Source organism: Erpetoichthys calabaricus, chromosome 14, assembly GCF_900747795.2.
Source record: "Erpetoichthys calabaricus chromosome 14, fErpCal1.3, whole genome shotgun sequence".
In the NCBI taxonomy this organism is placed as follows: domain Eukaryota; kingdom Metazoa; phylum Chordata; class Cladistia; order Polypteriformes; family Polypteridae; genus Erpetoichthys; species Erpetoichthys calabaricus.
This window is the reverse complement of record NC_041407.2, coordinates 34073683-34096986: the sequence shown is the minus strand read 5'-3', so window position 1 is coordinate 34096986 and position 23304 is coordinate 34073683. Positions and strand designations below refer to the sequence as shown.

The following is a 23304-nucleotide window of genomic DNA, read 5'->3' as shown; positions in this document are numbered from 1 at the left end:
ACTGGAATACATGGTGAACTGAAAGAATTTAGTCTTGAATAGAACACAGATCAAAGCATACTGAGATGATTCTAGGCAAGATTTTCTTTTTATAACCAACCAAGAAGATTTGGCTTCATGGACTTCTACTTATTTCCAATACTTTAGTGTATGAGTATTTGCAGCCCAGCAATAAAACTGAAGGTTAAGTAGTACCATGCCAAATTAAGCTTTAGATCTCTGTAAAGTCACCTTTGCAATGCATGGCTGTTTTATATACCAGATAAATGAAGCTACAACTGAGTCTACCTTCTTAAAGTTTTTTTGATATACAGTGCCTACTAAACATACTATATTTTACAGTAAGACTTTTTCTAGTTACAATTGTGTATGCAGTAATCCCTCCTCCATTGCGGGGGTTGCATTCCAGAGCTACCCGCGAAATAAGAAAATCTGCGAAGTAGAAACCATATGTTTATATGGTTATTTTTATATTGTCATGCTTGGGTCACAGATTTGCACAGAAACACAGGAGGTTGTAGAGAGACAGGAACTTTATTCAAACACTGCAAACAAACATTTGTTTCTTTTTCAAAAGTTTAAACTGTGCTCCATGACAAGACAGAGATGACAGTTCCATCTCACAATTAAAAGAATGCAAACATATCTTCCTCTTCAAAGGAGTGCGTGTCAGGAGCAGATCATGTCACAGAGATAGAGAAAAGCAAACAAATCAATAAGCACCGCGGCACAAAGCTGTTGAAGGCGGCAGCTCACACCCCCTCCATCAGGAGCAGAGATAGAGAGAGACAGAGTTTGTTTTTCAATCAAAAATCAATACGTGCCCTGCGAGCTTTTAAGTATGCGAAGCACCGTGCAGCATGTCGTTTCAGGAAGCAGCTGCACAAAAGATAGCAACGTGAAGATAATCTTTCAGCATTTTTAGACGAGCGTCCGCATCGTCTAGGTGTGCGAACAGCCCCCCTGCTCAATCCCCCTACGTCAGGATCAGAGAAAGTCAGCGCAAGAGAGAGAGAGAAGTAAGCTGGGTAGCTTCTCAGCCATCTGCCAATAGCGTCCCTTGTATGAAATCAACTGGGCAAACCAACTGAGGAAGCATGTACCAGAAATTAAAAGACCCATTGTCCGCAGAAATCTGCGAACCAGCAAAAAATCTGCGATATATATTTAAATATGCTTACATATAAAATCCGCGATGGAGTGAAGCCGCGAAAGGCGAAGCGCGATATAGCGAGGGATTACTGTATATCACACCAAATCAAAAGAAACGCATTGAAAACTTTTAAATAATATGCTAAATAGAAAAAAAGTCATATCCATTGTACATACAAGGCTAACTTTGCCCAGGCAGACTGTATAACTTTACCAACTCACCTAATAAGGTGATGGTCGTATGTGTGGGAAACTGGGTGGATCTCTCATTGAGGTCCAACAGTATGCTACAGATTTTCGACAAAGCAAACCAAAACGAAGAAAAAAGAGCATTCAAAACAAGTTAGGGATATAATTATACAAAAAAAAAAAAAAACAGATCGGGGAAGGGAACACGATTATCTCAATGGCACTGAGCACAAAGCACCAACCATCACAAAAGAAGAAGAAGAAAGAAAAAAAATTAGTTACCAAACAAGAATGCCACTTGTCACAGACCCTACTGTGATGGCAATTATTATTGTGACTGAGTTGAAGAAGTCAGTGACTGCGATAGAAGAGGGTGTTAACAGCTCAATAATTTCCAAGGCATGGCACAAAGAGGGCCTTCATGGGACTGCCAAGGAAGAACCCTGAGCTGAAAAAAAAGTCTTTGCTCACAAAGAATTTGCAAAGCACCACTGCAAATACTGCAAAGATGTGGTAAAAAGTCTTGTGAAATCAAACTGGAACTTTTTAGGTTGAATGCTTAGCAGTATATGTGGCATAAATCTAACACTGCACGTCAGTCAGGTTACACAATGCACACTGTAAAATATGTTGGTGGTAACACCATGTTGTGGGGATGCCTTGCTATAAAAGAGACTTTCTATTTGGATGTAACAGATGAGAATACAAAAAACAGATACAAGAGAAAACCTGCTAAACCTCTGTCAGAAAGTCTAAACTGGGGAGGCAGTTTGTCTTTCCAAAGTATGCCATCAGAGCAATAATGGAGTTACAATATATAAAATGAATTGATATACTTAGTGGTACTATCAAAGTCCAGATGTTAACTACATGAAACCTCTGCAGTGACACCTAAAATTTGCTATTCACCACCACTGCCCATCTAACCTGGCATCGGGGAATAAGACAATTTTGATCCATTACACTGTGCAAAATTAACATAGACTTTCCCAAAAATAAGACTTGCTGTAATATAGTTAACTTCAGAAATACTGTCACTCCTGAAGTGAGCAAAAACATCAACATAATATAGATACTGTAATACATAACACAATTCTAATTTTTCTCAAATGTTTGGGAAAATTGCTAACTATTCATGTAATAAAAATAATTCATGCAAAAGTGTAAAAATAGTTCATAGCAAAATGACTGACACACTTGAAGAATACCATAAATAAAAACAAAGGAATTTGTGTTTGGGAAATTGTCTAGGAAAGTTATTGTTGTCTATGACAATTTCCTATTTCACTGGGGTTTAAATAAGAGGTAACACACTGGTAAAATCCTTTATCAACATGACTAAAACCAAAGAGTTCTCAACTCAAATGAGAAAAAAAATTTTGAGCTACATAAACTAGGGAATGGCTAAAAAAATAATTATTTGAATTTTCCAGTAAGCACATTAAAGGCCATAGTAGAAAAGAAAAAAAAAAAAACTATGAAAAGCCCATATGGGACTGTTAAAAATTTGCCAGGAAAGGGACAATTTCACATTTTTCCAATACACACTGTGAGGAGGAACTAAGAGAGACAAATAAAAGCTCAAAGATCACAGCTTCACAACTGCAAAGTTTAGCTAAATTTGGGGATTCACCTCCATGACCAAACAGCTTTTTAGATGAGCTCCATGAAAGAAGCTCTTCTTGAGACCAAGACACAAATCCAAGCATCTGAACTTTACCAAAAGACATTGGAATTACAACTGGAATCCTGTGGGGTGGTCAGATGACTCAACATTCAGCTTTTTGGCCACACACACTGTCATCATATGTGGTGAAAAAAGGGGACTTCATACAAAAAAATGGCACTTCAGAGGTAAAATATGGCAGTAACTCTTTGATGGTTTAGGGCTGTTTTACTGCCAGTGGTTCAGGGGCTCCTGTTAAGGTCAGTGGCATAATGAATTCCATTCAATACCATAACATTTTGCCGAAAAAGTGGTTGCCTCTGCTAGAAGGCTGGAATTGGACTACGGCTGGGTCTTCCAATGAGACACTGATGTGAAGCATGCATCAAATTAACAAAGAAATGGTTGCAATGCCACAAAATCAAGGATTGGCAATTGCCCTTTCAGTCTCCAGATATGAACCCAATATAAAAACTGTGGTCTGAGTTGAAGACAGAAGTTCACATGAGAAATCCCAAGAATCTCAATGAGCTGGGAATGTTCTGCATGGAAAAGTGGTCCAAGATCTCTCCAAATGTGTTCTCAAACCTTGTTAAACACTACAGAAAGAGAATGAGTGCTGTAATTCTCAACAGGAGCAAATGTACCAAATACTGAAATTTTGGGTGCCAATATTTTTAAATATGCATGTTTATGAAAATGTGTTACTAAAAGAAAACATAATTATGTTCCAAAAATCTGTTTGACAAATATCATGAGGCTTTCTCATTTGTTTAAACACAAAATATCATCCACTGCATGTATGGTTTTACATTACACAGAATTAATTTGTGGCCTTACTTTTTATTTTTGGCTTTTTTTTTTTTTGTCTATTTATTTTTCATTGTTCTGAAGTACTGCCTTCATGTTGCTCTGTTGTCATGACAAGAAAACCTATTGCTTGGGACATAGCATCCCAATTGTGAATTTCCCATTGGGATTAATAAAGTAGCTATCTATCTATCTAGTCCTGGATACCATGCTGTGTAATGATAGAAAGTTGGCAATTCAAAAGCTGGCCCCACACATTTGCCATTGCCCAGTATTGTGGATGTACAATGAAACAAATAGCAAAACCTTTTCTTTTTTTGTTTGTTTTTTTTACTTTTGACTTTTAGGGGTTAGAATTCCACAATTGTTTTTATTTCAAATTTTAGATTATGTACTGGGACTTACAGGAATCTTTTAGGTTTTCAATTTAGCAACAGGTGGCAAATTTCAAACATGACTATTGATTAGGATTGGGTACCATCTCATTAGTCTCTTCAGTTCTGACCCCTGCTTTTGTTTTTTATTTCTTCTCTTGAATTATAAATATACTTGTTGTTACTCTGCATTACTAACAAACCAAATACACTGCAAAAATTAATTCTAAGCCAAGTGAAAAATATCTAAATCATGAAATTAAGTCATCTTTTCTCCTTACTGTAAGAATTATTGACTTATCCAAAATCTGTATTTACGATTATTTAGCTTACTTTAAGAAATCTTTTCAAGTAAATTTTGCTTGCCCCTTTGGCAGATTTTTTTGGTAAATACAAGCAAAACAACTCCCAGTTTTTGTGTCTAGCTTTTGCATAGATGCAAAATTGCATTATCTTGCTGCTGGAGTATGTGAATTTCCCCTTGGGATTAATAAAGCATCTATCTATCTATCTATCTATGCATTTTTTGCAGTGTACTGAGTAGGGCACTACTTACATATACATTAATACTTACATTAATACTTACAAATTGTTGATATTTTGTAATTAAAATTTTTTAATGGTTTATATTTTCTTGTTTTAAGCAGCACTGTGATGATGAATGTTTGATTTAAAAGTAAAAATTTGAGTGAACTGATTAAAATTCCAGAATGCGACAATCACTTATTTGCAAAAAGGTTGAGGATGAGTATGTTTCAAGGAACAGTTTATAGGAATGCTCTGAAAATGAGAGCAGCTTTGTGAGGATATTCATTTTAGTTATATTGCATCTCATAAATAAAGTAAGATGGAGGAAGGACCATCTATTCGCATTTTTTATAATGTTTTCCAACTTATTACTGAAATTATGTTTAATCTTTTGCACCCGAAGCACAAAAATGCCCAGTAGAACATAAATTGGTATTTTAAAGCAAAAACTTGCCATATTTTCTGCTATCATCAAGTTCCTTACATTTTCAGCAATGTCAGTTATTAACAGTACTATGCTACCTAATTGTAAATGGTGGGTAACAAGGAAAAAAAAAATACAGAAACTTTTTTTTTTTTTCCATCGAAGAATAATCAACATATTCATAACAAAATTATATGAATAGCAAAATGAAAGCCACATGATTTTTTATGAAATAAAAATAAATAAAAGTCTCTGCTATATGCATGTTTATAAATATACACATGATCAGCTTTGTCACTTATGGGAATTCGGCTAGGAGGAATTTAATTCAATGAAAACTTCTACGCCCTTTTGGAGGTAGAAACTCCTAGGGGTCCTGCTGTTCTTAAGGTCACTCCTGTCTCATTTCAAACATCTCTCTGTGTACTATAAAACTATTATTGAGGACTATACCCATGAAATTGTAGGATGGTGCCCTGTACAACTTTATCATATTCCTGTGGAGTGAGAAATAACCCAGCGACTGGTCTGAGATGTTCACAACTACGGCCCATTTATCTGTCATAGTCACTCACCTTTCTAGGACAAGGAATAAAGCCCTCCATGCAACTCTTATAAACAACAAGTATTGTAGATGTACGTACATTGAATTCAAAGCAAAACGAAAATTTGTAACATAAGGAATTTCACTTTAGAGAGAGATCGCCAGTGTCAGATTGCTCTCTGGAAACAAACAACATTTGATGGTTTCACAGGTTATCATTACTACAGGGGGTGCTCTGACTGGCAACAATTGATCATGAAGAATCCCCTGGTTGGCTGTCAAGCATTACTATGGCTGACAATTTTCTCTCTGATTTGACAGGAACTTATGAAAAATAAATCACGTTAAAACTCAGAAGACTCAAGACAGAACTGGTTAAATACATTTAAAAACTGCATTGTATCAAGCTTATCACGTCAGTTTAGCATTCTTGGGTGGGGCACAAAAAATGTTGTCTTGTTCAAACATAAGTTGTTTTTATTTGTTATTCAATAAAATTGACAAGCAAATAGGCACTCTTGGATTATTTTAGAGAGAGAGAGAGAGAAAGAGAGAGACACACAGGCAGACAGACACTTTATTAATCCCAAGGGGAAATTCACAAAGGAAATATTAAGGAAATTGCTCTTTATAAGAATAAACTGACTTAAGTACAAATTCCATACACTAAAATGCTAACGTAATGAGGCTTCTGGGTTCCCTTAACTTTACTTATGTTTCCATCCACTTGTCCTGGTAAGGGTCACCACACTAGTAACTTGTTGGGTTGAAAACACCAGACCATTCTCTCCCTACAGAAACTCTCCAGTTATTTCTGTTTCCAGTTATTAACCACTCTAGTACAGTCGACCCTTGATATACGACCGGCCTGACATGCGAACAACTTGATTTACGACCAACATCTTGCGTTACGACCTGAATGCAGTCACGTGTATCCGCTTGCGTGATTGTAAACAAACAGCTGAGAGCATTTGTAAGCATCATTCGGAGCCCAGATACATGTGTTTGTGGACGTAATTTTGGTCAGGACAGTAATTTATATAATTTTTTTCGATAATTGCTAAGGAAGGAAGAGAAGGTAACGAAGGTAAAGAAAGTGATCACAATCGAAACAAAGAAGGAAATTGTGCGGAAATATGAGAGTGGTGTTCGTGTGACCGATCTTGCTAATATGTACAGCATGTCGAAATCCACCACCTCGACAATTTTACATAGAAAAGATTTGTATAAGGAGGCCCCTTCCAAACAATAACCACCTTCCATTTCATTCTCCTCCTCCCTTCCTGCAGCCCAAAGATGTCAAATTAAATGGTGAGTACAGTATGAAATTGTTGTTTCTGGTACGCTAGGCACTTTTTATAACTTTTTGGTTAGTACATTAGAAAAATTATTGGTGTTTTGGTACATTATGCACATTATACAACCCTTTTTTATTATGAAAAGGTTAAGTAAGTGTTGCTGTGGGAGGTTCGGAACGCATTATGGGTATTTCCATTATTTCTTATGGGAAAAAATAGTCTTGACTTACAACCAACTTGAGTTACAACCAGCCCTCACGAACAAATTGTGTTCGTAAGTCAAGGGTCCACTGTATTTCATTGGTTTAGTCATGCATCTTAACCGAGTGGGTCATACCTAGAAGACTTGCCCCACACTCTTGCCCCAAAATTCTCTCTTTTCACTAGAGAGTGAATCCTACAATACTGTGTAAGAGCCTCATTTTGACAATTTTTGTATTTACAAATTTATTCTTTCAGAAATTACCCACAGCTCGTAACTATGTGTGAGAATGAAGATACAAGCCGATAAACTTAAAGCTCTCCCACAGAGTTAGCTCCAGCTTTTTCACCACAATCCCCAATGTAAAATGCAGTGCAGAGTTTGCAAATGGATTTTACAATTTTTTGCTGTGTTTTGCTTATTTTGAATCAATATTTCTATTCTTCTAACAAGTGTCCTAGTGCTAAATAAGGGACTTTCAGGTGAACTTAATATAAAAAAAACAAAAAAAAAACAAAAAAAAAAAAAAACAGATGGCCCAATACATCAGCAGTAAATGTTTGAAATTGTACTGCTTGCAAAGACCATCTTTGCCACTAAAAAAACAACTTAATCATGCATAACTTATGAAAAGCTTAACAATTTCCACCTAAAGTGCATCTAGAAGTTACCATGATATTTTGCAGATTTTTTTAACTCAGGCATAGAACTGGCATATTGATCATTAAATGTGCTGTAAGAGATGCTTAATTTTGTTATACAGTGGAACCTCGAGATACGATCACCTCTGTATACGAGAAATTCAAAATACGAGGAAAGTATGAGCGAAAAATTCAGATCTAAATGCGAGCATTGGCTCGCATAACGAGCCACGAGCCAGGCTGTGGGTATAGCTCGCGGCTTAGCGAGGGGGCGTGGTAGCAGTTGCGAGCCGCGATCTGCAGTGTCTGTGTTTCTCACTTAAGTGCACAGGTGGGAAACTGCCCACATCCATGATTGTTCCTGTGGCTGATGGGCTGCAGCTGCCATGTCCTCCCCGCATATATAGAGAAGCGCAAGCCGGTTAAGGGGGAGAAGAAGTAAAATGAGAGAGAGAGAGAGAGAGAGAGAGGGAAAAAAAAAAAAAAAAAAAAAAAGCAGGCAGGCAGGCTGGCTCGCGTGTAACTGAACAGTGAGCTGAACAGGCGAGCCAAACAGCTGAAGCAGGACGGTGTAGAGAAGGTCAGCTGCATTAAGAGTGTCTCGCCTGTTGCAGAGCCCGCAGGTGAGACGCTAAAAGAGAAGAAGCACCGGGGATTGTCATCTGTTTTTTAAAGACTGCATCCTTTTGACGTTTTAACCTCGTGTTAAAGGATTGTTATTCTTGTGTATTTTAAACCTCCACTTCACAACTGTTTTAAGGATTATTTATTTAAAGATTTATTGAATGCTCTACTGCACTTTGGACACCTGTTTTGATTCTTTTAATAATCAGTTATATTATTTACCAGTGTTATTTATTAAAGGTAGACTACAGTATATATAATTTATCAGTGTTATTTGTTAGGAAAATTGATTTTTATGTTAATATATTTGGGGTGCGGAACGGATTAACTGGATTTCCATTATTTTCAATGGGGAAGTTTGTTCTAGATACGAGAAATTCGCTATACAAGCTCAGTGCTGGAACGAATTAAACTCGTATCTAGAGGTTCCACTGTAATAGATTACAATATTCTATGAGTAAAATTTTATAAAATGCTGACTTACCTTTCACTTTTAAGTTGAGCAAATCTCTTCCTGACATCATCAACTGTAATCTCAAAGAACTCATCAGGCAAATCATCCGATACAGACATCTTTTTAGGGTGCTGTTTTTCATCATCCATGTGATAAACTACGGCCATTCTGTCCACTGACTATAACAACAAAGCACAATCAGGAAGTAATCAATGCACAGTGTAAAGCCACTGCCAACCACAATTAAAACAAGCAATGAATTTTAACAGTTATGCAAGTTTTAGATATAATTGTGTTCACAGTAACTAACAAGGTGTTTACTGTAGTACTAGGGTGTTGTACGATGTTATGAATGTAGTGAGATGTCAAGTAAAGTGACACCTTATCTAACTAACAGTGATTTGTATTAGTCTACTGGAAATTGCTTTTTATGAACATAAATTTAAACACATTTGATTATTGTTTTAATCAAAATAAAATTTGAATCATTCTCTTAATCAAAACAAAATCATAGCTTAGAAAATATAGTATTAAAAAGGAATCAAAAAGACTACCAAGGGCTTTTCATACTGTATAAGCAAGGAAACTTTCATTTTGTTTTTTTTTTTTCACTAAAGGTTGGTGTTTAAGTCAGTCAAATGTACAGTGCCTTCAGAAAATATTCAAGTCCTTTCAATTTTTACACAATTTGTTATGTTGCAGTATATGCTAAAATTGTTTCAATTCCTTATCAAACAACACTCAATACCCCAGAATGACACAGGGAATACAGGATTTCATGAATATTTGCAATTTTATTAAAATTAAAAAAAAAAACGAAATATAACACTGACAAGAATTCAGACCATTTCCTATGACTTTTGAATTGTGGCTCAGGTATATCCCATTTGTTGAAATGTTCCTACACCTTATTTGGAGTCCATCTGTGGTCAATTCCATTCAATTGATTGTACATGATTAGAACAGGCACACACCTTTCCAATAACTGACAATGTGCATCAGAGCAAAACCTGAACCATGAGGCTGAAGGAATTCCCTGCAGAGCTTAGAGAAAGAATGATGTTGAGGCACAAATTAGAGGAAGTCTATAGAATGTTGCATTGGTCCTTCTGGATGTTTCTCTCATCTTCACATTGAGACTATTGGGTTGTTGGTCACCGTTCCTGCCAAGGCCCTTTTCCCCTGCTCCGCTCATCTGGACTTTATGGTTAAATGGCCAGATGACACATGAAAGTGTGCTTGGAGTTTGCAAAAAAGCACATAAAGGACTCTCTGACTATAACAAACAACATTTCCTGGTCTGATGAAATCAAAATTGAACTGTTAGGCCTTAATTCTAAGTGTCATGCCTGCAAGGAATTAGGCACCACTCAACACCTGTGCAATACCAATAGCGAAACATGGTTGAGGCAGTATCATACTGTGGGGTTGTTTTTCAGTGGCATGAACTGGCAGAGTGGACAGGATTGAGGGAAGACTGAACAGATCAAAGTACAGAGATATCCTTAAAGAAAACCTGCTCCAGAGTGCTCTGGATGTCACACTAGGCCGAAGGTTCACTTTGCAAAAGCACAATGATCCTAAAGAAAAGGCTAAGTCAACACAAGAGAGGCATGAGATTTAGTCTGTGAATGTTCTTGTGTGGCCCAGCCAGAGCTTGGACTTTGAACCCAAATGAACACTTGTGCAGAAAACTTAAAACAACTGAAGAATGTCTGAAAATTCCTATATCTAGGTGTGCGAAGCTTGGATAATTCAATAAAAATATTATATTAATGACATAATCTGTAGCAAACATGGTTAGCTTTGACACAATCCATTAACAGAGCTTACACATGACGTGCACACGTCTCTGTGTTCCATTCCTTGATATTGAGCTTCCCAAACTGGGTGTAGGAACAAGTCTTAAGTGGTGGAATGAAATTACTGGTTTAAATTTTAAATTTCGACTTTCTATATAGAACAAACAGATCTATAGTAGCTCTGTCAAATTAACCAAAAAATTAAGATTCAAACACTCATTAAAAATATGTACCAAATGCACTATCAGTCAATATATTTAAAACGCACCCATTATTTCAACTTTTATTGAAATTGAAGCAGCTCAACTGTAGTGAGTAATCTGAAATTGTATAAAGGTTAAGAGGTAAACTGCCAAAGATTAAAAAAAACTGTTTAGGTTACCAAAAAACTGAAAAATCATGTAACTTTCAGAGCTGCCATAACAACGTACAGCTTTTTCACAGCAATGGAAGCCTTGAAAGTAGATGTAAACAATTTTATAAAAGTTTCAAATTTTGTTAATTACTTACAAACCCTCTGTCCATATAAAAGCAGTGTTGATGTTGAAGACTGATGGGTGTGGAAAATGGCAAAGGAGGTATTAAGGTGTTTGTAATAGAAAAGACTTAATATATTATGTTTGTTTTCTATATGTATTGTCACTCACGAGTGCATGAGGAGTGGCTTAAGGACCCGACCAGAAATGTCATGTCAAGAGACAACGGTAGGGTACTAACCTTTCTCTCTTTGTTCTCTTAGGAAAAACAAAGCAACACCGCAGTGAGTTCACCCGGACTCGATAAACTCAAGACACTTCCAGGTTCCCTCCTTCCCTCTGGTCCCCACCTGATGACGTCACTACCACCCATCTACCTCCGAGGCTCCTTCTCAGCATTCCGTGTCCACTTCCGTTCCCACCCCATAAATTGTCTACCTGTCATTGGTTTTGGTTTTGTTGTCTGAATTCGATGTACGAACTGATCCGATTATGAAGAGATCCTCTACAGTATGCGAGGACGGAAACCTCAGACCTTTATTTTCTCTGTGTTTTTTTACAGTATGTTAAATCATCATAGAGCTACTTACAATTAAATCTGGAAGTTTAACAGATAAGTGTCATTTAGAATTATGCCCTAACCTATTTTATACTATATATAGTATGTATCCATGACTTTATTTCATTTTGGGCATTTTTGAAACCAGATCTGGAATTTAGGAATGTCAGAACTTTGCAACCCAAGTGAACAGTTTAACAGGTTTTAGTGCTAATGCAATTACAAAGGTTTCTCTGATAACCAATTAGCATATAAACATGACTAATCTTAATACATAATTCGCCTGCCTCCTCACTCACTCACGTCCGTCCGAAGCCGATTGTGCAGTCGCCTTCTGCGCACATCCGAAGCCGAATGTGCAGTTCCCTTTTGCGCAGCTGCCCGAAAAACCTTACGAGACCGACATCCAACCCCAACATCGCGGCAGGCGGCAGATTTACGGCCGCAAAAATTCAAAGAGAAAGGTGACTTTGATTAAAGCTCTAGAGGCCTGAAAGGCGATTTCGACTACAGCTCGAGGCCTAATTACGCATTCTGATTCAATTACGCATTCATTCAATACACCTATATCAGGTTTGTGGTGCTTATACTATTCTATATTGTACTGGAACATTCATCATTCAATATTATACTACTAGCCAACCCGCGGCGTACCATACGCCACATAATCAGGCTGGGTTTTTAATGATTTTTAAGCACAGGGAAAAAATTAACATTTGAAAAATCCGGAGGAGAGGGGAAGGACGCCGAAGCCTCACGAAGCATCAACACGTTTGAAGCAATTGTGTCGGAAATCGTATCGAAGCTTCGAAGCATTTAACACTCACCTCTGTAGTGACATTTCCTGGCCATTTTTATTAACGTTACAGAAACTTATGATACACTTCAATGACGTCTGTTAAACTCGTACTGCTTTCATTTTTTCGCAGCTACATAGTACGGCTGCTTTGCAGTAAGGAGACAGTGGAAGATTGTGGGTTCGCTTCCTGGTTCCTCCTTGTGTGGATAGCAAATTATCAGCGACAAACAAACTGTTTTACACGCTGCAAACCAACCCGAGGCGTAGTATACGCCGCTTTTTCAATGTTTTTTAAGCAGAGGGAAAAAAATGAACATTTGTAAAATCCGTAACGCTGCTTTCAGTAAGAACAATGTACACGCGTTTAGTTTGTTGGTGACTTTTTGCCAGCTGTCTTTCCTGGTTTGGGCTGTTTTTGCAGTGTTGCCGCTTGTGCATATTAAATCTTGAATTCTTTTGAGTAACTAATTAGCTAACACACACCCACCCACTCAGCTTGTGTGAAAAAAATTCGCCCGTTCTTTCATCATTTTGTTGCAGCAATATACATTGTGTTTTCACTCAGCGCGGAGGTGCGCATTCATATCGGATTATTACATCCAGCTAATCTGCTACACGACTGCGTTTGAAAAACCGACTTATCCCTGATGAGTTTCACCGGCATTAATGATTAGGAATCTGGAACAAAACACTTCAGCCACAGGGGTTCAGCAGGACCGAGTTTGGGAAACACCGCTGAACACTCGTGGCTCTTGCCAACCCACGGCGTATCATATGTCGCATAATTATGTATTGATGGGTGAACACTTTCTGAACGACACAGTTGTCCAAACAGAAGTGAAAGTAAAAACGAGACTGGTGCATTCTTTAACTGCATTCTCTGTCTTGTAGCGCAGTGGTAGTGTTGCTGCTTTACAGTAAGGAGACTGTGCAAGATTTTTGGTTCGTTTGGGCTACATTTGCAGTGTTACCGCCTGTGCATATTAAATCTTGAAATCCTTCGAGTAACAAATTAACTAACACCCAACCACACACACACAGTTTGTGTGAAAAAATGCGCCCGTACTTTCATCATTTTGTTGCAGCCTATCAAAGACTTGCTGCCCCCAACTCAAGATGGCTCAGAGGTCCATGTGTAGCATACAACAGATGAACATAAATGACGCCGTTTTTTCGGAGGCGTCGCGTCCCAGTTAGTGGGCGTGGCTCTGTGAGTTGTCGTCGTATCCAATGGTCATAGAGTTGGTGGGCGAGGCTCTTTCCTACTTGTCGGCGGCTTAGTGAATCCACGCCTCTTCCTGCGTGCTTTCATGGTTGTCTTGTTTTGGTGTGCGTGCTTTCAAGGGTGTCTTCCCCTTTGGCAGCGACTTTGTGAATTATATATATAGACTAGCAAAATACCCGCGCTTCGCAGCGGAGAAGTAGTGTGTTAAAGAGGTTATGAAAAAGTAAAGGAAACATTTTAAAAATAACGTAACATGATTGTCAATGTAATTGTGTTGTCATTGTTATAAGTGTTGCTGTCATATATATATACATATAAATATACACATATATTATAACACACTACATTTTATATATATATATATATATATTATATATATATATATATATATATATTATATATATATATATATATATATATTATATATATATATATATTATATATATATATATATATATATATATATATATATACACATACAGATATATATATATATATATATATATACACATACAGATATTATATATATATATATATATATATATATATATATATATATATATATATATATACACATACAGATATATATATATATATATATATATATATATATTACACATACAGATATATATTATATAGCAAAATACCCGCGCTTCGCAGCGGAGAAGTAGTGTGTTAAAGAGGTTATGAAAAAGTAAAGGAAACATTTTAAAAATAACGTAACATGATTGTCAATGTAATTGTGTTGTCATTGTTATGAGTGTTGCTGTCATATATATATATACATATACACATATACACACACATATAGATATATTATATATACATATACACATATATTTTTTATATATATATTTTTTATATATATATATATATATATATATACACATACATACATACATACATACATACATATACACACATAGATGCACTTACAATAACATAGAAATCAATATAAACAACATTAACATCATTATCACATGAGAATATGAAGTAATATATAAGAAGCACATTTCATATAAATATAAATTATTAAACAGTAAAATCTTCTTCTATAATTTGCTACCGTGGCTTTTCGTTGGTCTGTCCAGGATTTTAAATCACCTGTAGCTTGCAAACCGTTTCACCTATTGACTTGAAATGTGGTACACATATAATACGTCACGTCTGCTATCCGCTTTATGGGTGATGATTGTATCACTCTTTTTATGTTTACTTTATTTTAGAATCAACTCCTATCTGCGCACACCAGGGCGGCCGTGGGCAGATGCGTATGATGTATTCACTCCATGTTATCGTGCATTGCGCTGTCAGTGGTATTTTGATAAAAGAATTTGAACAATATATAAGAAGCGTATAAATTATTAAACAGTAAAACATTAACATTTAAGAAGTAAAGTTACATTGAGTACTACTGCAGTGCCTTCGGGCATACCTCATCTTTTCTTTGCCCATTACATGCTTAAATGTATACATTTTTTGGTGTACCTACCCGAGAACACGCAATATATAACCGACCGTGGGAGAAGCATGGATTTTAAACACGCGTTGAGTTCATCTGCTGGTCTCCCTCGTGGAATAACTGGTAATGTTTGACTACAATGTACAGCGAGTAAAACGACATTACCTCCTTTTTTTTTTTTTACGATCTCTGAGATCTTGCTTTTTTCGGTTCAAGGCTTCATAAGCTGTTTTATGTTCCATGGTGTACTTAATAAGTACTAATTATCCCAAACCATCATCTTTGAATGTTGCAAGACTTTCGCCTTGTATGTAGATCGGGGTAATTACATTCATTGCATTCCTAGTCTGAATCACAATCTGATTGTATGGGTGGTTACCTGGCACTGTAGGGTTGCCACCCGTCCTTTAAAATACGGAATCGTGCCGCGTTTGACAATGAAATTGCGCGTCCCGTTTGAATCAATACTGGACGGGATTTATCCCGTATTTTTTTTATCATTTTTTTTTTAAAGCAGCGTCTCATGCAAATCATCCCACACGCATTTTATGAAGATGCCTCCTTTCCTACTTTGGATTGGGTAATACTTGATGTCATCGTTAGTTTGATTGGTGTTTTTAACTGTCCAGTGAGGAGGGCGTGTCTTTTAAGTACAGTCTGCAAAGTGTTGGCACTGAGATGTGGCGTCAGCGCCATAGTTGAAGCCCCTAATGTTGCGGTCAGCAAGTCGGCTAACATCCGCCATGTGCCGTCTTTCAGTTGCGAGAAGCAGATCATAGAATGGTTGAAACTGTTGCCCCTAACGTTGCGCCACGGCGTGTGGTTCGTTTATACCTCGTGTCTTCTCATTAAACTTTTATCTCGCGGATATGTTATTGCAATCCACAGCGGGAGCGTTTCTATAAACTTAATTGAATCTTACGTTTTACACCGTGCTTTGTTTCCCTTATGAACATGCTTGTATGCTTAACTCACTCCGTTCTCAATTGTTTAATTAATTTTTTGCTCTTCGCTGTTTGCGGCTGTTCCTCCATTTCCCCCTACTTCGTTCTTTTATCTCGCGAATATGTTATTGCAATCCTTAACGGGAGCGTTTCAATAAACTGATTGAAAATAGTTTTGCATTTACCTTTTTAGTAAAAGGCGAGCTTTTAAGCCTGAGAAATCACCCCGTAAATGCACACGTTTAATTGGACATGTGTTAATATGTATGGTTACACAGTATTAAAAGACAGTGAACAACGTCAGTTACCTTTCTTCCCGCGTTTGATAAAAGGTGAGCTTTTAAGCCTGAGAAATCACCCCGTAAATGCACACGTTTAATTGCACATGTGTTAATATGTATGCTTACACAGTATTAAAAGACAGTGAAAAATTAACGTCATTTACCTTCGTTCCCATGTGTGACTCGTGCTGTAAATGTCTTCCTTGTTTTTAGTTCACGTGATTACGTAGGAGGCGTGATGACGCGATACGTGACTCCGCCTCCTCCATTACAGTGTATGGACAAAAAATATGTTCCAGTTATGACCATTACGCTTTGAATTTCGAAATGAAACCTGCCTAACTTTTGTAAGTAAGCTGTAAGGAATGAGCCTGCCAAATTTCAGCCTTCCACCTACACGGGAAGTTGGAGAATTAGTGATGAGTGAGTCAGTCAGTCAGTGAGGGCTTTGCCTTTTATTATTATAGATAGGCCTGGAAAATTCATCAACTAACAGTACAAGCCTGTACAGTAATGAGTAACGCGGACTACAATCATTACAAAACAACTTCTTCGTTACTTATCATTTGTTCTTCATACACTGCTGACACAAACTCGTGCCCGTTTCATCTTACGTTGTCAAAACGGGCTCTTTGTCTAGTTATGAATAAACTAAGGGAGTTTACCATTAGGACGCTGAAGGGAATGATGCTGAAAAGTAAAAATTAGCAATTTCAAACAGTAATAATTATAAACACTAGTGATGCTTTGGCTATATTTTTAAACCAATTTAATGATATCTAGATAATAAAAGGCTATCAGTTCAGTCAAAAACATGAACATTTTGCATTGACCTTAAACATATACTACACATATACCGGTATATATATATATTTTGTTCATTGTTTTTTTTAGCGCTATCCACTGACATCCATTTTTTTTAAAGGCTATAGTACTACTTTCAGTCAGCATTCCAAATACGTATTTGCTTTGATGCTGCCACACACATATAACTCTAGGCATTAGTGCAGAGGCTTTTAGTGCAAATGTAGAAATTTAAATCACTTTCACAGTAAAATGAAATGGAAAATATTTTTTCTTATACTTTGTATTTCCTTACAATTATCACAGCTTTGCACCTGTACACTTATTAAAAAGACATTTTTCAAAGCATTGGGGCTAGTACATGTTAAATCTTTTTAAGCAAAATTTGGAAATATTCCAATTTCAACATTTTAGACTGCTCTGCACACATAAAATGTACTAACAGTTACATCTAATAAAATAGCCATAGACACTACATTCATAAAACATTTCTAGATTTGTGAAGAGCACAAACTTGTATATTGTGTAACTTTGGGCAGAATGATGATTATTTTAGAAAAAAATATATTAGGATTTCTTTAAAACTGTTGAGGTGCATTTATCTACTGTGATTTTATTTTTAGGTCAGCTTCAACTTTAATTTTTATTTATTATGTAAATTTACCCGAGGTGGACTCTTTAAAAGGGTTAATTTCCCATGTACCTTTTCTAGAGACTTCTACATCCCTATGGACAATCTGAAACTTTCTTGCCTACAGTGTAACATGTTTAATTAGTTTTCAGTGTTGTGAAAAAAATAGTTTTTGCTTTCACACTGCCTACAACATGAATGTAGTTTCTATTTTTATTCTTGTTTGCATAAATACAGTAATATATTTAAGATAATTTATCAAATGTGTTTTCCGTGATGCTATATTTCAGAAATTCAATATATTGCAGATTAACAGATTAGATGTAGATTCTTATTCTGTACTTCATGAAATGGTACTTTATAGTGTTATCATTTTCTAATAAAGTATATTACTAAACAAATGCTGACACTGAAAAAATCACTGATATTACTTGGTAATAATATTAATATATTGTGACGTGTGAGTCCCCAAAACACAAGGGTGAGTCTCAGTACGTAAGCAAAACCAACTTTGTTCAGCTTGAAACTGCAATAGCATGGTTATTTATTGTAACGGGATCTACCACTCTCCTACACACACACAACAATCAGGAAGGGTCATGGTCACGTTAGTGGCCAAGTAATACTGTTCCCTGCATTACAATGTTCCTTGCATCACCCACCGACGGCAGGTGCTCAAAGCACGACTCAAATCTTTTTGGATTTATTTTCACGGCAAGCTGCTCCAGCTCTAGGAGCTGATAGGCTGTCTTCCATAGATGTGGCGACTGCACTTTTGGATGTTCCTCGGCGTGTCATCCCAAAAGAGTTTAGAAACCTTACAATATTAATTAAAAAAATCATCTCTCTAAGCAAGTAAAACATATTATCAGTGGTTGTGTGGAAACATGTTGGGTTTAGGTTTAGGTTTATTTGTCATATATAGGTTAACACAGGGTCAACATACAATGAAATGTGTATGACGAGAAAAACAAGTCACTCAGCCTAGATACAATAAAGCTAAAAATTAATTTTAAAAAATTACAAGTTAAAAATAGACTAGCCATATAAAATAAAATGTGTACGTTTTAAAAGAAGTTATAGAGAAATATGAGTTGAATGAGCAGCAAGTACAGTTGACAGTTATTGCACAGATAATGTTTTATAAGTACAGATGCATATTCCATAAAGTGCAGATGCATGTTCCAGTCAGTATTCAGAGTGTGTGCAGGTACATTTTGTGTGTGAGTAGTGCAATGAAGATGTAATGCAATGTAGGTGTAATGCAAGTGTATGTAAGTGTTGAGGTGTTGCTGTTGAGGAGTCGAATGGACTGGTGGTAAAAACTATTCTTAAGTCTTGTAGTCCGAGCAGCCAGACTCCTGTATCGTCTGCCAGACGGTAACAAGGAGAACAGCTGGTGTGATGGATGGCTGTGGTCCTTTATAATGCTGCTTGTCTTACGCAAGCACCGATGGAGGTAAATGTCTTCAATGGCAGGGAGACTCTTGCCCGTGATGTGCTCTTCTGCCTTCACCACTCTCTGTAGTGATTTCCGGCTGCTGGCAGAGCAGCTCCCATACAGACAGTAATGCAGCCCGTCAGCAGACTCTCAACCACACTCCTGTAAAAGTTTGAGGTGATGTTGGCATTCATGTCAAACTTCCTCAGCCTCCTCAGGAGGTAGAGCCGCTGGCGAGCTTTCTTAACCACAGTGTCTATGTGAAAGGTCCACAAGAGATCCTTGGTGATGTTTACTCCAAGGGACTTGAAGCTGTTAACCCTTTCAACTTCTACGCCGCTGATGTAGATGGCCTGGTGTTCTCCACCTTGCTGTTTCCGATAGTCCACAATCATCTCCTTGGTTTTGCTGACGTTAGGAGACAAGTTGTTATCCAGGCACCAATTACTCAATGCCAGCACCTCCTCTCTGTAGGCCGTCTCATCATTGTCGGTGATAAGGCCTATGATGGTTGTGTCGTCTGCAAACTTGATGATGGTGTTTGTGCTGTGTTTTGCAACACAGTCGTGGGTGAACAAGGAATACAAGAGGGGGCTAAGCACACAGCCCTGCGGCGCTCCTGTGTTTAAAATGAGTGATGAGGACATGTGTTTGCCGACTCTCAACACCTGGGGCCTGTTTGTGAGGAAAGAGAAAATCCAACTGCAGATGGTCGTCCCCAACCCAAGGTCGTCAAGCTTCAAGACAAGTTTTGAGGGGCTGATGGTGTTGAATGCCAAGCTGTAATCTATGAACAGCATTCTTACATATGTATTTTCTCTTTCCAGGTGGGTGAGGGCAGTGTTTATTGTTAGCGCAATGGCATCCTCTGTAGATCTGTTTGCTCTATAAGAAAATTGGAGAGGATCCAGCGTGTTGGGGAGGGAGGAGCAGATGTAACCTTTGACCAGTTGCTCGAAGCACTTCATAATGACCGATGTCAGTGCAACCGGGCGAAAGTCATTCAGACAGGAGACCACCGGTTTCTTTGGGACAGGAATGATGGTGGATGCCTTGAAGGAAGTGGGGACCACCGACTGCCTCAGGGAGAGATTGAAGATGTTGGTGAACACACCTGCTAGCTGGTCAACACACGCCCTGAGGGCACGGCCTGGAATGCCATCTGGTCCCGGAGCTTTGCGAGGATTGACCTTTTTGTAGGACCTTCTCACGTCAGACGTTTCAAGGATCAGAGTGACAGACTCACTGCCCCCTTGAGGATATAGCACCTGTTCTTTGTTGGCTGCATCAAAACGAGCATAGAAAGTGTTGAGCTCGTCTGCAAGAGAGGCAGTGGGCTGAACATTGACTGTGTTTTTCTTTTTATAGTTAAGTGATGCAGCACAGTCCATTCCACAGGCGCTTGGTGTCAGAGCTGTGGTAGCTTGACTCCACTTTGTCCCGGTAGTCCCGTTTGGCCTTCTTGATGGACCTCCGAAGGTCGTATCTGGCTGCTTTGTATGCATCACAGTCCCCTGAGCCAAAAGCAGAGGTCCGCACCTTGAGCTTAGCCCGAATCTCCCCATTTACCCATGGTTTCAGGTGAGGATATATGCAAATGGAGGTTTTAGTGACAACATCGTCAATGCACTTGCTGATATATCCTGTGACAGAGTCTGTGAATTCACTGATGTTGCCATCAGCTGCATCCTCAAACATCTGCCAATCAGTTGTTTCAAAGCAGTCCTGTAAGACCCCTTCAGCTTCACTGTCTCATTTGTAGATGTCCCTGTAAACCGGTTTTTCCTGTTTAAGTCTTTGTTTATATGCGGGCAGCAGCAATATAGAGCAATGGTCTGCTTTTCCAAAAGCTGGTCGAGGGAGAGATTTGTAGGAGTCCTTGAATAAGGTGTAACAATGATCCAGTGTTTGATCACCTCTTGTGGGGGAAGAGATGTGCGGATAGTATTTAGGGAGAACTTTCTTCATGTTTGCTCTGTTAAAGTCTCCCAACACAATAAATGCTGCTTCTGAGTTAGCGTTCTCTAGTCCACTGATAACATCATACAGTTCATAAAGAAGCCATCATACAGTTCATAAAGAAGCCGAAGCTTTATCAGCTTGTGGGGGGATGTAAACAACAGAAAGGAGAACTGAACTGAACTCCCTCGGGAGGTAAAAGGGTCTAACTTTAATGGTCAGCGGCTCGAGACCTGGTGAGCAGTGAGTTTTTAAGACACACACATCCGTAGCCCACGAAGAGTTAACCATAAAGCACACACCCCCTCCCCTCGAGTTGCCTGAGTCCTTCGTTCTGTCTCCCCGATAAACTGTGAACCCGTCTGGTGTGACTGCGCAGTCGGGTACGCTGGGCTCCAACCACCTCTCTGTGAACGCCAAAACGCGACAGTTCATGATGTCTTTTTGGTGCTTTATTCATGCGTGCAGCTCATCTAATTTGTTGTCCAGAGACTGAACATTAGCGAGCAGGATGCTTAGTCTATTAGCCATTACCACAATCATTTGTTGCACCCAGATGCTTCAATGGCACAGCAAATAAGTTATACACCAAATATTATGGAAACTGAAAAGGACACTGATTAGAATCAATCCATTCAAATCCAGAGCACAGTCATCATTTGTATGAAGTGTGCATGTTCTCGGTGTGTCTAAATAGGTTTTTCTTCCATTTTCACAAAGACACTAAATTGAAGGGTTATTGGTTTCTGCCTTCTGCAGTGTCATTGTGAACGCTTTTTGAGAAACAATTTCTTTCTACTTGTGTCATTTCATTTGGTTTCAATGGCATTAGCTCCATCACAGACATCAAGGGAAGCAACTACTCAACCAGAACTTGAAATTAATTTCTTCCTGATGACCTCAATCATTACTTTGCATGATTTGACAAGGACAGCAACCAACCTATCAGCAAACTAACCTAGCAAGAGGTCCCATTATGCACTCTGGCGTTGAATGCACATGAGATGAGACAGCCTCTAAGCCACATTAATGCTAACAAGGCATCTAGCCCTGATGGGGTTTCTGGATGGTTCCTGAAGCATTGTGTACAACAGCTGACAGCACTGTTCACCAGCCTGTTTAATCTCTCCCTAGAACAGACCACTGTACCCACATAACTCAAGTCCACTACAATCATCCCTATTCCAAAACAGGCAGTGGTGAGGTCCCTAAGCGATTATTGCCCAATGGCCCTGACCCCTATTAGTATGAAGTGCTTTGAGCAACTTGTCCTCAGACACATTAAGAGCAACATCCCCACCTCCCAGGTTGCTTACAGGGCAAACAGGTCATCTGAGAATGTTGTCTCACTTGCCTTTTACACTGCTCTGTCATACCTGGAGCAGGGGGACAGCTATGTGCAGATGTTGTTTATCAACCACAACTCCGCTTTCAACATAATCCCCCCAAACAATCTGGATATCAAACTAAACAGCTTGGGTATCAACTCACACCTGTGTAACTGGACTTAGATTTTCTCAGTAACATACCACAAACTATGTACATGGGTAAGCATTTCTCTTCATCCATAATGCTGAACACTGAAGTACCACAGGGCTATGTGCTATGCCCTCTCCTTTTCTCCTTCTTTACAAACAAAGGCAAATCTACCCATGATATTAACATCATAATAAATTTTGCCAACAACACCTCAGTGATAGGCCTGCTCTTCAATAATGACAGGACAGCCTATAGAGAAGAGGTCAAAAATCAGGAAAGCTGAAGCCAGAACCACCACCTTGAAATCAATTCCAAGAAAACAAAGGAACTGATTCTGGACTTCTGGAGACTGGTCTACAGCAGTCACCATCCTATCAGCACTGAGATGAGAGAGAAGAGACAGTCCAGAGCTTTAGGCTCATGGGAGTCCACATCAGCCAGGACCTGTCATGGACAACAAACACGACAGCAATGGCCAAGAAAAGGCTTCACTTTCTGGGAAGCCATGTAGAAAGCACTCCCACAACAGCTGCTGG

At 38.3% G+C, this 23304-nt stretch overlaps 1 protein-coding gene across 1 annotated transcript in view; it reads right to left on the bottom strand.

The window, feature by feature from the left end:
* LOC114664900 (tether containing UBX domain for GLUT4) overlaps positions 1–23304 on the bottom strand; it is a 233585-nt gene that overhangs the window by 145865 nt on the left and 64416 nt on the right. Inside the window, exon 2 of the mRNA XM_028819213.2 lies at positions 8937–9085. Coding sequence (XP_028675046.2) covers positions 8937–9085 — 149 coding nt within the window. The remainder of the gene's footprint in view (positions 1–8936; positions 9086–23304) is intronic.